We start from the raw sequence: 17,696 nt of genomic DNA, 5'->3' as shown, positions 1-17,696 counted from the left end.
TAGTCTTCGTTCTTCATGGACGTCTTTTTTCACTTCATGATAGTAGCGCACTGTCTCTGTTGTCATTGTTTGAGGAAGTTCCTACAAGGACGATTGAATATTAGTTTCATCATCGACAGTTTTTATAGCATTATCTTGAGTCTTAGAGGTTTTGACTGAGTCGCGTACTTGGAGTGTTACTGCGTCATCACCTGCACGAAGTGTTAGCTCTCCTGTGCCTATATAATGGTTCTGGCAGTTGCTAAAAATGGTCATCCTAAAATTAAAGGTACTTCGTTATCCTCATCCATATCTAAGACAATAAAGTCTACTGGGTAAATAAATATATCAATTTTAACAATAACGTCTTCAATAATACCCTTAGGAAATCTAACTGTTTTGTCAGCCAATTGTATACTCATCCTAGTCTGTTTGGGTTTACCGAGACCTAGTCATTTAAACATTTTATATGGCATAACATTTATACTTGCCCCTAGATCAGCTAAAGCGTTATTCACAGATAGACTACCAATTAAGCAAGGAATTGTAAAACTGCCTAGATCTTTCAATTTGTTAGGTAGCTCATTCTTTAGAATCGCTGAGCAGACTGCATTGAGTTCTACATGCAATGTAGCGTCTAATTTCCTTTTATTTCTTAGAAGTTCCTTTAAGAATTTTGCTGAGTTGGGCATCTGCGAAAGAACTTCAATAAAGGGTAAGTTAATATGTAATTTCTTTAAAAGTTTGACAAACTTACCGAATTATTCTTCTGTTCTGTCTTTTATCATTTCTTTAGGATATGGCACACGAGGTCCATGATTTGTACTTACCTGTTTGGGATCATTATTGTTTACCTCTTCTCGTCCTTTGTTCATCGCGTTGTCTTGCTGTATTTCTGGCTCAGGTGTAATGAATCTTTCCGTATCTTGAGTGCTAATTGCATTGAGGTGTTCCCTCGGATTAGGTTCAGTATTACTTGGTAGGCTACCATGTGGTCGTTTGGAGATTAGTTTGGATAGCTGGCCTATCTGAGTTTCGAGTCCTTGGATCAATACTTGTTGATTTTTAAGTGCTGTCTCGGTATTTTGAAAATGAGTTTCTGTCACCGAGATGAATTGAGAAAGCATCTCTTCAAGGTTTGGTTTTTTCTCCTGTTGATAAGGTGGCTGTTGAAAACCTTGAGGATTTTGTGGCTTTGGATTTCCTTGACCTCCCCAGGAAAAATTTGGGTGGTTCCTCCAACCTACATTATAAGTATTACTATATGGGTTATTTTGAGATCTAAAGTTATTATTACCCATATAGTTGACTTGTTCCTCTTTGGTTGTGGGATTGAAGGATTGATATTCTGTATGCACATCTCCTCTGCTTGAGTCACACCTCATTACTGGATGTACCTGCGTAGAATCAAGAAAACTATCAATCTTTTTATTGAGAAGTTCTACCTGATTTGGGAGCATGGTCACTGAATTGATGTTATAGACGCCGGCTGTTTTCGTCGACTTTGTCCTCATAACTTGCCACTGATAGTTGTTCAGAGACATCTCCTCTATGAATTCATATGCATCTTCCGGTGTTTTATTGTTGATGGTTCCGCCAGCAGCTGCGTCAATCATTTGTCTTGTCGAGGGATTCACACCATTGTAGAACGTTTGAACTTGCAGCCAAAGCGGTAACCCATGGTAAGGGCACCTTCTCAGTAAGCCCTTGTATCTCTCACATGCATCGTAACGTGTTTCTAAATCCATCTGCACAAAAGAAGAGATATCATTACGCAATTTAGTCATTTTAGCCGGCGAAAAATATTTTAGTAAAAACTTCTCGGTCATTTGTTTCCAAGTAGTGATAAACCCTCATGGTAACGAGTTTAACCACTGTTTAGCTTTGTTTCTCAGTGAAAAGAGAAATAACCGAAGACGAATGGCATCATCAGAAACGTCATTGATTTTGAATGTATCGCAAAATTCAAGAAAATTCGCCAAGTGCTTGTTAGGATCCTCATCCTGCAAACCATCAAACTGAACAAACTGCTGTATCATCTGAATTGTGTTAGGTTTTAGTTCGAAATTATTCGCAGCAATAGCAGGTCTAACTATACCAGACTCGGTTCCTGTTAAAGAAGGTTTAGCATAGCCATACATAGTACGTGGAGCAGGATTTTGATTAGCTGCAATTGTAGGAGGCAGCTGATCGCCTGGGTTTTTGGCCATCTCTTCGGTTGGGGTTTCAGTATCGTTTTCTCTCTCGTTCTCCTTGTAGCGTAAATTACGCCTTATTTCTCTTTGATTTTTTTGAATTATACAATCGGTTTCTTTGTCAAAGAGTAATGGTCTGACGGTTTTCTTCTAGTCATAAACTATAAAAATCTGCCAAGAAAGAGAAAAAAGTAAATTAATAAATAATAAAATAAAATAAAATTGCAAGAAAAATAAATGGCTAAAGTAATAAAAATTTAGTGTTCCTAATATTTCAGTTCCCCGGCAACGGTGCCAAAAACTTGATCGTGACAAGTAATAAATATTTATAATGAAGATCAAACCTAGACTAACTATTATCACGATGAAAAGGCAAGCGCACCTATCGAACAATAGTATAGTAATGGCAAGACCGAGATATCGTACCCAAAGGAACCAAAAGTACTAGTAATAACTATCTTTTTATTATCTAGCCTAAGAATAAAAGGGTTTGTTTTAATTAACTAATTATTTAAACTAAGAACGCACAGATAAAAGAATTGGGGAATTGCTTTTGGGAAAATCGATTGATTTGAGACAATACCTAAGGAAAAATCCAGCTAGACTTTACTTGTTATTCTGGCTCCGAATCGGACGATTTATTCATTCAACTTGTTCCGTAGAGATCCCTAAGTTATGTTATTATCCCTATTCAATACTAATAACGTCTAATCCCTAGATTGAATAACCGAGACTTTTCTCTAATTAACACTCTAAGGTTGCATTAACTCGATCTATGGATCCCCTTATTAGGTTTCACCCTAATCCGGAAAAATCTTGTCACCCTATTTCTAGGCAAGCAATCAACTCCGCTTAATTATGGCAAATGCACTCTTAGACAGGGTCTATTCCCCCTCTGAATAAGAGCGTGTCTTGAATCAATATCCTAGGATATCAAAACAAGAATTAAGAACACATAATTAAGAACACATAATTAAGAACAAGTTAAATATTTATCATACGATTCAGAAAATAATAACAAGATTCGTCTTAGGTTTCATTCCCCTTAGGTATTTAGGGGATTTAGTTCATAACTAAATAAGAAAACATTTCAGAAGAATAAAGAATACAAAATATAAAGAAAACCTAAAACTCCTGAAGGGGAATTGGGGAGAGATCTTTAGTCTTGATGATGAATCCGGCTTCTGAGATGGATCAATCGGCTTCCTTAGGGTAATTCCTTACCCCTCTTCTCCTTCTCCCCTTTTCTCCTCCTCTAGTGCGTATGTATAGGCTTTGGAATGCCTAGAAACCCTCCAAAGTGGCCTTTTCTGAATTGGACTTAACTTGGGCTCAGCAGGGACACGCCCGTGTGACACGGCCGTGTGACGTGATTGCCAGGCCATGTTCGATCCGTTAAATTGCACACAGCCGTGTGGGTCAATGGTCAGGCCGTGTGAATCGTGAAAGCCTTGGTCGACACCCTCGAAAGACACGGGCGTGTGAGCTGCCCGTGTGGCAAGGCTTAAGCTATGCCAACTTCTCAATTTGGTCCGTTTTGTCTCTTTTTGGCTCGTTTTTGGCTCCTTTTGACTCTTGGTGCTCTCCTGAGTACAAAACATGAAATTAAAGCATTAAGAGTATCGAATTCACCAATTCTAATGAGAAATCATCTATAAAATGCATTAAACATGGGGTAAAAATATGTATAATTTACGGTTTATCAGTGATGTCTAATTGTATTTTTTAGATGAAATCGTAATTGAAACTTATGATTGATAAATAATGCTTTAATGAAATTTCATTTAAGTTTTTGGAATGGTTTCATAATTATATATTTCAATAATGAAATTACCTTATTAAAGTTTATACATCATTTGGCTTATACTTTATTTTAGTATTTTATTAAAAGTTTAATCCAAATACTGCAAATTATACAAAGTTTTCGCCAAAAATAGTTTTAAATATGGATTATTTCTAAGTAGTGACATATCATACATGGGTCCTTCAAAGGGATCGGGTTTGATGTGTTACAAATAAATCAAATATTGTAACGCCCTTTACCCGAGACCGTTGCCGGAGTCGAGCACAAGGCACTACTAAACTTATTTGAGCACTTAACCAAATTCAGATAATTTATATCATATTTTTCAGACAAGCTGTCCAACTGCGTCATACTTGCTAAATAATTCATATCTCGAGTTATAAAACTCGAAATCCAAATCCGTAAATTTTCCCCGAATTTATACTCATATATCTACTTAACAATTTTTTATATAATTTTTGGTTGGTCCAATTAGTACAGTTTATTAGTTAAATCCTCCCCTATTTCAGGGTTTGGCTACTTTAACCCCTGTGCACTACAAACCAAATTTCTCTCTGTAAAAAATTCAAATAACCATGCCGTTTGTTTCTCTTAAAAATAGACCCAATGAGGAATCCATACATATACAGTATGACTCATAATTATTTTTTTAAAATTTTTAATGATTTTCTAAAATCAGAACAGGAGAACTCGAAGTCATTCAGACTCTGTCTCACCACAATTTAAATATCTCATAACATAAAATCCAATTGCATGCACCGTTTCCTCTATATGAAACTAGACTCAGTAAGCTTTAATCTCATTTTTTTTCTCAGCCCTTAACTCAATTTCCACAATTTATGGTGAATTTTTAAAGTCAAACTACTGCTACTTATCAAAAATTGTTTTAGTACAAATATTATTAACTAGTTTATAACATCCTTACTTCAATTCATTCAAACTCTATACATGCCATATAAATCTTTAAACATAAAACAAAAACTACCGGAATTGATCTGAATAGTGTGCCCTGTTGTGTTGATCCGATCTACCAACTTCTCTTTAATTCAATCTACAAAAGAAATTATCAAACACACACAAGTAAGCTTATTGAAGCTTAGTAAGCTCATAGGCATAAAAACACAAATCATATTAAATATTGTACACAATCATTTATCTATTAGTTTAACTATTTCATCCTCCAAATCACAATTTCATTAATAACTCATTGGAATAATTTTCATATGGCTACTCACAATTTAACTCCCTTAGGCTCATTTCTCATTTACTTCATTGTCAAATTAGGGAACAATAAGGGAATTGAGTGCTTCATTATCACATTGCCATAGTAAACTATGGACTTTCACATAGTTACGCATCACACACCGAAGCCATAGCCTTGCCATGGTCTTACATTGTTCACATATCATACCGAAGCCATATCCCAGACATGGCCTTATACGGAATCACATTATCACATTATACCGATGCCATAGCCCAGCTATGGTCTTATACGGAGTCACATTATCACATTGCACCGATGCCATAGCCCAGCTATGGTCTTAAACGGGCGCACTTATCACATATTTTTCGTCAATTCATCAGGGTCACAGAATAGAAGCACTCAAATCCATTGTTCCTACTAATTTGTACTTTTAGTTACACATTATTTATTAGTTAATACAAATTGATAGTATTCATCAACAATAAAATACTTTAACAATCATAAGATTTTCATATCAAAACATTGAACTTTGCCATACGAACTTACCTGGACTAATTTGCAAAAGTCGTAGAAATTCAGGGACTATTCTTGAATTTTCTCCTTTCCACGATTCAATTCGTTTTCTTGATATGATGTAAAATATGAAAAACCAGCTTTCTCCAGACCTTCTATGGCGTTTTGGCTGATAAAATATGAAGAGATCTCTAGATTCTTCAATTTTGTTCTTATTTTATATGTTAAAGTTGTAAAATTTCCAATTTTGCCTTTATTTCCCTTATTTTTCTACTGACTTTCTTGCCTTTGCCGTCCAGCCTATTCACTTTTAGGCTTAATTTCCCTTTAAATCTTCCTTCTTTTAACACTTGAGCTATTTAATCCTTTTAGCAAAATTTATTTTTATTACAATTTAGTCCTTTTTATTTAATTGACTACCTAATCGTTAAAATTTCTCAACCAAACTTTAATACTAGCTAACTGAAACTTCATAAATATTTATAAAAATATTTATAGCTTGATTTTCAAATTCGAGGTCTCGATACCTCGTTTTTGACCCATTTGACCTAATAAATTCTTTTAATTCACTAATTTCACCATTTCACAAATTCTTCTAAATTCTTACTTGACTAATAAATATTAAATCACTATCTTGTTCAATCTTATTTGTCGGATTTAGTGATCTCAAATCACCATTTCCGACACCACTGAAAATTAGGCCGTTACAAAGATAAAATAATTAACTAAGATAAATAAAATAGAACAATAAATTAAAGATTAGAATAATAAAGAAGATAGATGGAAAAGAGACTTTGAGTGATAAAAATCTATTTGATGGTCCACTTTTGGTGAGTGAAAATCCATATGAGGTAAAATTGGAGAGTTGTCAAGTGGGAAAAGAAAATGAAAAACAAGAAAATACTCGTGCAAATGTGAGGAATGATTATGTTTTAACTAACCATAACTCAAATTTGTTTAGTGGTGTTTTCTTGTTACAGGATTTCAAGGATCTATTGAAAGACTTCCAATTACATTACTCTACCATCGATAGACAATTTTACTTGTAGGAGGGAGGTAAGTTGAACATTGATAATTATCCACAAGTGCTACAAGTTAAGAAAGGCAACAGAACATTAGAAATTGAATTAAGAAGGCATTGCATTTGTTTGATAAGTATGCTACTAATTTTAAATTTCCTTATGACATGTTTTCCCGTTATTCAAGTTTCAATTAGTTTTATGGATTTATCTAGATCTGTAAAGGTTAAAAATAGTAGTTTTGTTGCATTAAATAGGTTTAGTAAAGTATTTTATACATTTTCCATAGCAACAAAATTTTCTATCTTGACCTTTAATGATGAAATTTTACATAATCTTAATTTTCTTGATTTTTATAATCATGTGAAATTATTGACTCGTCGGTGGAAATTCTTATGGATGACCATGCATATTCAAAGAAAGTTATAGGTTATTTTTTACTTGAACACTCGTGTGCCTAACATTTTGTTTGTTTAGTGTTGATACCTTATTTTTAAAGGAGCTGTCTATGATCGAAGCTGATTTAAAGGATCGAAATAATGTCTTTGATCCTGAAAATATTTTTGGCATCCAAGAAAGTTTAGATAAGTATTTTTTTTAAAATTTTAATGTTAATAAATTCTAATCCCTGTTCTTTTTATGCAGCTAAATATTCGAGGACGAATCTTCTTGAGTAAAGCGGGAATGATGCGAGTCTCAAAACCCAATTTTAAACCCATGGATGTGATGGACTTACACTACCTCAAGGCCTAACAATAAATCAAAGGCCAAACAAATCAAACTAAGTTTTGATCAAAGACAATATGTAAGGATAAATCTTTTTGAGGAAACGAGGAATGATACATGCACGAAATGGGTGAAATTTATTAAATTACATTCACCGAAGTTGCCAGTTTTTAAGTTTGGGGAATCAGCAGACTTGCGACAACTTTTTGGATGGGATCCAGGCATTTCTTGGTTAAGATGTCTCATAATGTTTGAAGATCTATCTCTTAGTTTCGAAACGCACTTTGAATCACTCAATTTTGAGTTCAGGAGCTTAAGTTATGACCGTTTTAGTGAAGACTATGTGAGCAAAAGTTTTGGACAAGAATTACGTGTTTTGGGCATTTAATTCGAGTTTAAATCATATTGGGTTCGGGTTTTAAGCTTAATTTTTATTATATGTGAGCTCAATATTGTATTTATCAGCTCTTATTATTTTATTATTTTTTATTCCAAATTTTTTATAATTATTAAGTATTTTAAGTTATTTAGGAGTTTTATGCCAACAAGAAAGTTTAGTTTTAAACTGCTTCTTGTTTAGTTTAATTAAATTTTTAGTATACTTAAGATTTCTATTTAGATTTATTTAGCTAGCCTATATAAAGGCCTTTATATTGTACACAAAGATCAGTTCATTATTATTCAGCAACTTCTCTTTTGAGTTAATAAATTCTCTTTGAGTTTTTCTTTTCAAGAATTTCTCTTGAGTTTTCTTTTAGAAAAGTTTTAACAATCTTTTCAGATTATGGGGATAATTTTCAAACTTTTTCCTACCAAGTTTTCTTTCTTAGTGGGAAAATTAGAGTCACTTGAAGGGGATTGTGGATTCTTTTTGTTTCCAAGGCTTCTTAGGACTTTTACTTGTCATGTTTTATCTTTTCTATCTATCTTCTTTATTTTCTTCTTTATCGTTCTATTTTATTTATCTTAGTTAATCGTTTTATCTAATTTGGATTTGATTGCGTTTTAGGTTGTGTCAAAATCCAAGTTTTTTTTGAATGTCTAGAGCCATAAGTCAAATCTACAACTTAGAAAAACTTTACAATCCTCTTCCACATTTCCGCACTCTTTATGTATCAATTTTGGTATCAAAGTCAAGGTTTAGTTGATTCTCAAAAACTTGAAGGTTGTGTCACACCTTTTTATGCATAGTACCCCTCTAGCTTAATCCTTAATTTATGAACTAAGTTAAATTTTATTTTATATGGACCAAGTAAAAGTTCTTTACACCCATGGTTAGCAATGGTATCTTTTCTGCTCAAGTTGGTAGCCTTATTGAAAATGAGTCTAAGTATCATAGCATTGTGGAAGCACTTCAGTACGTAGTGATTACAAGGCCAAAGATTGCATTTGTTGTCAACAAGGTCTACCAGTTCATGCAAAAAGCCCTTAGATGCTCATTTTAAAGTTGTCAAGCGCATCTTAAGGTATCTCCAGGGAACAACGGATCACGGTTTGTCTTTTCAACCTACTTCATGTTTGTCTTTGGGTAGCTTTGTTGATGTTAATTGGGGAGCTAATATCAACAATTGAAGATTAACAATTGGATTTTGTGTGTTCTTTGGTGGGAATCAAATAGCTTGGTGCTCTAAGAAGCAACATATTGTGTCACATTTTACTTTTGAGGCAAAATACAGGAGTATGACACATACTATGACACATACCACAATATAGATTATGTGGCTCGAGTCTTTACTTGGTGAGTTGCAAACATCACTTGTTGATAAATCTCAACTTTGGTGTGATAACTCAGGAGGAGTTGTTGTTGCAATCAATCTTGTGTTGCATTTCAAATTTAAACATGTTGAATTGGATCTGTTTTTCATTCAATAAAAGGTAGCAACTAGAAATTTGGTTGTTGGTTAGGTGCCTAATCAAGACCAAATAGCTTATGTGTTTACAAAACCTTTGTATGAGTTACTTTTCGGCAAATTTTGAAGCAAACTAAAGGTTGAAAACAAGTTTGGAGAGCTTTCAAAAGGCGGGTAAATAGGTGGATATTAGAGAACTGTATTAGCACATATTGTATTAGCTTAGGTAAACTATATTTCAGTTTCTTCAGTTAGTCAAGTAGTTAGTTTCTAAGCTATTGTATTTTTGGTATTTTGTTAGTCAACTGCAAGGAAAGTCAGTGTAGGATTTTTGTTAGCATTAACTACTATTTGCAGCTCCTAATCTCTTTGTATAAATCCTAGACTCAGTTTCATCGTTTTGAGTCAGTTTCAACATTTTGAGATTATCAGAGTTATTATCAATAAAAGAAGTAGACTTTATTTTGTTTTTTGTTTTCATTTTTTTTGTTCATAGCTTAGTTTTAGTTCTTTGTTGGCTGAGTGAGATATCAAACATTATTATTGCTAGAGCAGGAGTAGATGGGTTCAAATGCGTTGAAGCCCATTTATTGTCCTATTAATTGTTGAAATATTATTTACGAGTAGGAAGGTTATGGGTAGTTTTAGGTATTGTATAAAAAAATTATATTAGAACTGTTGAAATATTATTATGTATAATTTTTTTATTTAATTTTATATAAAATATAAAAAGATAAAAATATTTTCATAATAATATATATGATTCTGTAAAAAAACAATTTTTATTAATTTTTCAGTCGAATTGAAATTGTAAGTATGTATATATGTAACAAATGTAATGTCATGCTAAGCTACAATGCAATACGGTGCAACCGATGGAAATGTCTTCATATTTGGTTAGTGGAGAAAACAAAACAAAAAAAAACGGTGTTGTAAACTATTATTTATCTATATGTTCATAGCTGCAGCAAATCTAACACTCATATAAAAAAGAACTAATTTTTTAATATATGCTGAAAAAAAATTTATTTGAGTATTATGCTATTTTTTTTTTAAATTTATCGATCTTTGTTTTTTTAGAGAAAGGAAAATGCGTTTAAATAATGCAAACGCATCCTATAGAGTGTGCTTTTAGCCACATCAGCTGAAAATAGATAACTCGTCTCTTTTGGTTAGATGGTTAAATGTTAGTATTTTTATCTTTGAGTCCTAGGTTTTATTCCTCTCCTACTCACATTTGTATTTTTTTTATTTCATGTTGTTTTAAGCTTTTTTTTTATTTTTAATTAATATTTTTGACACATTAGCTCTTTTGATTAGATTATTAGATAATTGTAATTTCATTCTTCAGTCCTAAATTCAATTCCTTTTATAAGCATTTTACTTCATGGTGTTTGGATAATTCTTTTGAAGAGACAGTTCTAAAGGTATGGGCTATTCATAATGACAGTTTACCGGCGAAGAAAAAATGGGCTTTTGCTTATTTCGTGGACAGATTTCGCAGGCGAATTGAGGGTTGGAAGCTTCGGTATTTATTGATGGGCGGTAAAGAAATTTGTATCAATATTGTCCTTCAAGCAATTCCGGTTTATGTGATACAATGTTTTGCATTGCCAAAAAAGATAAGTTATCAACTTGAAGGTATATTGAACAAGTTTTGGTGGGCAAATAGTAAAATTGCCAAAGGAATCCATTTGAGCACTTGAAGTGCACCCTGTTTGCCGAAGGTTAATGGTGGGATGAGTTTTCGGGACCTATATTTGTTCAATAAAGCCCTTTTAGCTAAGCAAGTCTAGAAGCTTTTAACCCAGCCCTACTGCCATATCTCAAAAGTTTTTAAATCCCGATATTATCCTTTTACTAATATACTATCAGCTAAAATTGGTTCTTACCCTTCTTTTACCTGGAGGAGTATCTGTTGTGCTAGGGACTTATTTGATGACGGGCTCTTGTGGAGAATTAGAAATGGTGCGAAGGTGAATATCTGGAATGATCCCTGGCTCCCTAGTCCTGGAAATGGCAGATTGTTAGTAACGAATATGGATTCTCATTGGTCTACTATTGATCAATTGATTAATGCGGATTCTGGTACTTGGAAAAATGAGGTGATTTTTAAGATATGCGATGAAGTTCATGCTCGACACATTATCAACATTCCTCTTGCTGGGTGTAGTATTCCAGATTTTCTTGTTTGGCACTATGATGCTTCAGGGGAGTATTCAATGAAGAGTGGGTATCGAGCATTACTTACAAAAGTGACCTAGTATACAGACAGTAATTTGAGTACAAATGAAAATGACAAAATACTCTATACATCTAGTTGGGACCTTAAAATCCCTGCTAATATTAAAATTCATCTATGGTGTATTCTAAAGGACTATGTGCCTCATTTCTCCAATTTGGCCAAAAGGAGACTGCATGTTGATAAGTCTGTCCCTTGTGTAAAAAGTCCCCGGAGGACTTGCACCATCTATTATGGTTCTATAGTGTCTTGCGTCAACTCTGGCTTTATCTGCATCTCTCCTTTGATAACAGTATAGGTCCCTCAGATGGAAGAACACAATTTGTAAGTTTCTTTCTTGCAGTTATATGAAATTTAAGAAACTTCTAACTATTTCTTTATGGGCCCTTTAGTTTAAGAGGAATAGGCTGGTAAATAAAGGTTTCAATTTTGACATACATGAAATTGTGGGGTTTGTTCAAAGTTATGCCCACGATTTCAGTACCAGTAGAGTTTAAAGTTTTTCTCTTGATATACCAAGGAATATTTTGTGGCGGCCACCTACATTTGGGTTTATTAAGCTGAATTTCGACACATCGTTTATGGACAACACTAAGATTTCTATTTTAGCAGTGTTAACTAGAGATGAGGAATGATAGATATTGGGTGCTTGTACTTACACGATAGCGGATGTGGCAGATGCTTTTGTAGCAGAGGTGAGAGCGTGTAAAAGGGCTCTTTACTTTGCGTTGGATATGGGTTTCAGAAATCTCATCCTGGAAGCTGATTCTCTTACTGTTATTAAGAAATTAAACTCAAACATAGTGGATAGATCTATTCTAAGCCCAATTTCACAGAATATTCAGCTTTTAGAGAGATTTTTTAAGGAGGTGGTGTACCAGTTTGTTCCCAGAGATACTAATCGGATGACGCCTGCGTTGGCAATGGATGGTCGTCATCGGATCTTACCATGTTTCTGGGTTGAGGAGGCACCAAGTTCTGTTGCACCGTTGGCCGAGATGGATTGATCTGCTAGGTATCATTGGTGCTGAGCTGTTAGTGGGCTTTGAAAATTGGAGAAGGTTCGTTGAATCTCCTTTGCTGGGTTTCAAAGTCGTCTCTTTCCGTTTCTTTTTTAAGGCTGTGAAGGGGTTCTGTTCGTCGGAAAGAATTGGCTGGTATTCTTAGTGGGTTTCTCTGCTAATGGTTTTGATTTTGTGGCTGTTTTTTGTGTCTGTTGGCTTTCTATTTGTTTTTGTTGTTTTGGTTAGTGTGCTTCTGTAGTGGGTTTAATTGCTTTCTGTTGTTTATGCTTCCTTTATGTCGTTTCCTGTTTTCTGTGTCAGTCTCTTTTTGAGCCACTTAATCTTTTTTAATGGAATATCAGTATTTTCTCAAAAAATATGTATTTTTATTTTAATGTTGTTTCAAGCTTTTTTATTATTTTTAATTAATTTTTATAATTAATAAATATATATTTTTTTATTTTTTTTAATTCATCTCTTTTATTTATAAAATCAAATAATAAATATGTAATTACTTTTTAAAAATATTGACTAATTTTTAGATATATATTTTTTTATACATAATATTTATATGTCAAATATTTATTTTATCCACCTATATTGTGGAAGCATGGGATTTCTAATATTATAAAATCAAATAATTATTTCAAATATCATTATGTCTATATGTAAAATATTTCAAATAATTATGTCAAATACACATAGAAAAATATATAAAATGTCAATGTGTAACACTCATTATATGGATTGAAATATAAATATTACACATATAAAAATTATAATTACTAAAAACAATGATATTTACAATAATTATCTGATTTTATAAATAAAAGAGTTATTAGTTAAAAAGATTAATTAAAAATAAAAAACTTAAAAATAATATATTTACTAATTATATACATTAATTAAAAATAATAAAAAATTTGAAATAACATAAAATAAAAAATACATATTAAAATGTTTATAAGAGGAATCAAACTTAAAACTCAAAGATAAAATCACAATTATCTAACCATCTAACCAAAAGAATTAATATGTTAAAAATATTAATTAAAAAAGAAGAAGCTTAAAACAACATGGAATAAAAAATATAAATGTGAGTAGGAGAGGAATTGAACTCGAAACTCAGGGACAAAAATATTAACATTTAACCACTTGGCCGAAAGAAATTTTGTCTATTTTTAGTGAAAATGTGTCTTACAGAATGTATTTTCAGCTAATGTGACTGAAAGCGTACTATGTAGAACGCGTTTTCCTTTTTCTCTAAATAAAAACAATAACATATATAGTCAAATAAAAAAAATTTCTCCAACATATATTAAAATTATCCTATAAAAGAGTAATGTTGAACATGATAGAAAAAAACATGTGATTGTTTTTGGTGGAGAGTTAAAGTCTGAATCCTAATGTGAATGATGAAACCCTAGCATCTTCAATTATTAAAAAGAAGTTATGTAATTATAGTGAGGAATGAACAAATAATAGTAAAGCGTAAAAGATTGAATCTTAAGTAAGATTCTGGCATAAAAGAAAAAAAAAGCCGTTGATTTGGATCTAGGCAACAACCGAAGTTTACTCATCACATGCCCTTTGGCACGTGAAACTAAACTAAACAAAGCCTTTCCATTTTCTTTTAGGATATATTCTTCGGTAGGGATCACAATACAGCTTCCGCTCTATCTATTTTTGTTTTAATACATAATTTTATATTGTAATCAATACTCAATATTTTCGCTAATTAATTAACTTTAAATTTAATTCACGTAATCAAATAAATTATTAAAAAAAAGTCAATTCAATTAATATTTAATCTAATTTATGAATCGATTCATTTTCAATTTAACCAAACTAATTAATTAATTCAATTCAATTTAAATAATGCTGTTACATACAAATAGAAAATGAAAAATTAGAAGAATTTAAGATTTATTCTATAATATGCTTGGTTTTTTTTTCTTTTACAATTAAAAATAATAAATGTTAATTTCATATATTGAATGGAATGGAATAAGTGGTGGCAGTTGGTACCCAAAAAATATCATTCTGCCCTACCCAGCCTCTGTTATTCCACAAACCCACACTGGAAGTGGTTTGCCATCCCTGGCCATCAAGACCAAGTAAACTACACACCGATTATTAAAAAAAAAAAAAATCCCCAACGGTCAGAAGAAACAATAAATTCTAATTAAAAATGAAGAAAAAGGACCCCACTAACGTAACGTAATAACGTTCACTTTCACTCGCACTTAAGAATAGAAACTCAGCCTATTGACGCATTTTTCCATCTCTCTCTGCCCTCCTGCTAATCCCCTACTTTTTTGGCTTTCGCATAATGGAACCAGCAAAAATCGACTGGACCAGAATAGACTCCCGCTTCGTTGAGGACTGCGTTTACGAACACATCAACGCCCCTAAATGGGTTGATTTCTTGGCCCCTGACCCTCACCAACCTTCCATCGACGATGATGCCTGGTTCTGCACTCCTGGTACCCTTTCATTTCTCTTCTTTTCCCTTTTCTCCTCTGCCCTCTCACTTCATTTCTTCTTTTTTTTTGTAAACTTTTTCTTATCTGGATACTGCAGACTGTAACCATCCCAAGACTGCTGAGGATTTCCTTCAACCCTCTCCTCCTTCTAAGGTTTTTATTCTCTGCTTTTATGCCTCTTTCCATTTAGTTCCAGATACTACAATGCTGCTGCATGTATTTATGGACCATTTGTCTCATTTTTTGTTTTGTTTTTGTTAATCTTTTGAAGCTTCCACGACGATCAGTTCCTGGCGGTGGAGCTGGAAACTTCCCATTTCGGGAATTGAATCAAGGGTATTTACTAAACGCAACTTAATTACCTTACAACATGTCTTGGTTTCAAGATTCTGTGTTTTTTTTTTCTTTACATCTTATTTCCATTTTTGGGCGTTGTATTGTTTTCAGAGATGCCAAATTGAAGAGAAGAGGGCAACAAACTCAATCTTCTAGTTTTTCAAAGTTCGACGATAGTGAAAACCATAACCCAAATTTATCAACTCCTCCTACTAATCACCAAGCTAAGTCTTTGAAAGCGGCAATCAAGTCCAGCAGTGAAAAAAATAAACCCATTATAACAGATGGTATACTCCAGTCCCAAAGTGACGAGATACGGTCTCTGAAAAGTAGTGCGTCAGCTAGGAATTTGTTTGCTGGTAGGGATATACTGAGTCATATAAGTGAGTTTTGCAACGAGTTAAAGAAATTGGCAAGCAGGGCTAGGGAGAAAGAGAGAGAGGAAAACACTCAAGATGAAAAGACCCAGGTTCTGGGTGAGTTGGACAAAGAGAGGAAACCATTGCTTGAATTGGGTCAAGAGAAACAAGGCATTGCTAAAGAGAAAGAAAAGATGAAAATGTGAGTATCACTTATGTGAAAAACTAATTTTAAAAGATCTTTAAGTTTGATTCATGTTGAATGATATTGTTGCAGAAACAGAAGCAGAACACATGGTGATGAGGCAGAGAACATGGCACCCTCTAATATCTCACTAAATTTGGAGGATGTGAAGCACAAAAACAAAGGGGAAGAAAGGTTACTGCAAATACGGACCAATCCACCCTCTCCTCAGTGCTTTTCTGCCCCTACCAAAACAACTGCCACCCCTTCCAAGGCTTCCAGATCCAGACTTATGGTATGCAACTAGTTGCTTCAGTATGCATGCTTTTTGCTTTGGGTATGATTTGTTTAGTTTATATTTGTATATGATGTGTCCGTAGGAGAGGGGAATCCTTCAAGAAGTGAAGCAAAACAAGGATATGAAGACAGAAAAAGCAGGAAGCAGTGTATCTTCTTGTTCTTCTGTTATTAATAATGTTAATGTTACGGATGGAAGACAAGCAAGGGCGTTGGATGTATTTTGGTTCCTCAAGCCTTGCACAATGTCTGAGTAAACAAAACTCAAATGTCTTCATTCTTTCATTCATATGAGTGTCAGCTATGTAGCTTTCTCTCTGTTTAATAATTGTATTGAAAACCCTTTTCAGTGAATAAAAAGCCAATATCATGATTCTTTATTTCTTTCTCTCTCGCCTTTTTCTTGACTATCAGTTTGTACTCAAATCAACATTTAACACTACTAATGAAGCATTAATTGTCTGTTAATACTAAAGAAAGTTCTGTCTTTATGACAAGGTACATGAGTACGGCTTTTCTGTGTTTAATTTTGTCCTCCCACCGCCATTTCCATATCCAGACAATTTCTCCTATCATCTTTATCTACCTAATTCCTCATAGATTAGAGTAAGCAACAAAACCCAAAAACACACACAAACTGGCATACTACGCTAACATACATACCGCACCAAAAGCCCTAGGCAGGTAACAATACATCACCTATGATCGAGCTAAATAAAGCTGAGCAACTTAACCGTAATGAATCCACCTCAGCTTGAGTGCAAATTTAGTTGACTTAAACAAAGAAAGAGTAAATAAACAGTTGGATGCTTAAAATGGGGATTCAGCGTCGAATTTGAAGTCAAGTAAAGGGGTTTCCTAATGTTGGAAGTAAGATTGCTAATTGAGGTTGATACAAAGGTTAATGAGGAAACGGACAAACCCAGATACATAATCAAATTTCAGAATCCCATCACAAGCAGATACAAATATTACATCAAAACCCTAACCCTGGGGGATTTCATATAGACTAGTGATTAAAATAAAAAAGGGTTGATAGCATAAACTTTAAATAACACTCACCAATCACTCTATGGATCCCGCGAAGATATATATACAACACAAAGAAACATATATGGAACCACCAAAAGAATGCTTTTGACTTTTATTCCTGGCTATAACAAGAGCCTTTGTCACATGACCAGAGAGGCAAAAGAAACCAAAATTCCATATGTACATTGAAAGAGATCTAATAATTAAAGTAGGGTTAGGAGATGGCACAACACAACACAGCCTACTCTAATCTAAACTCAAGTTGCAAAGCATGCAATCCAAGAGCCTAGACCAGACGAAGCGTGCACGTGGGTAAAGCCTGTGGGTATACACCCGCGACTCCCTTACCAGATCCTCCATGGTCTCTACGAAGTGATTCAAGCTCCTCACAGGCGGGACATATAGAGTCAACGGCGCTGCAGAGAAAGCAATTGTGAAGAACAGCTGCAACATCCCCGTCTCTGTT

General features: G+C 33.6%; 1 protein-coding gene, 1 long non-coding RNA gene and 1 other non-coding gene across 5 annotated transcripts; 2 read left to right on the top strand and 1 right to left on the bottom strand.

Moving 5' to 3' along the window:
- Positions 1-1,653: 1,653 nt before the first annotated feature.
- On the top strand, positions 1,654-1,760 carry LOC121205241 (small nucleolar RNA R71). Its single transcript, XR_005900326.1, has one exon. It is a non-coding gene; the product is annotated as a small nucleolar RNA R71 (small nucleolar RNA).
- A 3,089-nt stretch (positions 1,761-4,849) lies between these two features.
- On the bottom strand, positions 4,850-12,907 carry LOC107930119 (uncharacterized). Of its 3 annotated transcripts, none has more exons than XR_001692958.2 (4): positions 12,411-12,907; positions 11,383-12,306; positions 11,183-11,300; positions 4,850-5,029 (listed from the first exon to the last, which is right to left on the bottom strand). It is a non-coding gene; the product is annotated as an uncharacterized lncRNA (long non-coding RNA). The 3 variants fall into 3 exon arrangements; XR_001692960.2 differs by having other exon boundaries at positions 11,194-11,300; XR_001692957.2 differs by lacking the exon at positions 4,850-5,029 and having other exon boundaries at positions 9,689-11,300.
- A 1,849-nt stretch (positions 12,908-14,756) lies between these two features.
- LOC107930121 (uncharacterized) lies at positions 14,757-16,578 on the top strand. The gene is made up of 6 exons (XM_016861688.2): positions 14,757-15,022; positions 15,120-15,175; positions 15,294-15,358; positions 15,470-15,919; positions 15,995-16,196; positions 16,282-16,578. The coding sequence occupies exons 1-6, from the start codon at positions 14,869-14,871 to the stop codon at positions 16,453-16,455; spliced, it is 1,101 nt and encodes a 366-aa protein (XP_016717177.1). The 5' UTR covers positions 14,757-14,868; the 3' UTR covers positions 16,456-16,578.
- The last annotated feature ends 1,118 nt before the right edge of the window (positions 16,579-17,696 follow it).

Source organism: Gossypium hirsutum, chromosome A08, assembly GCF_007990345.1.
Source record: "Gossypium hirsutum isolate 1008001.06 chromosome A08, Gossypium_hirsutum_v2.1, whole genome shotgun sequence".
Lineage (NCBI taxonomy): Eukaryota > Viridiplantae > Streptophyta > Magnoliopsida > Malvales > Malvaceae > Gossypium > Gossypium hirsutum.
Note: the sequence above shows the minus strand (reverse complement) of the source record. Positions and strands in the feature narration are given on the sequence as shown.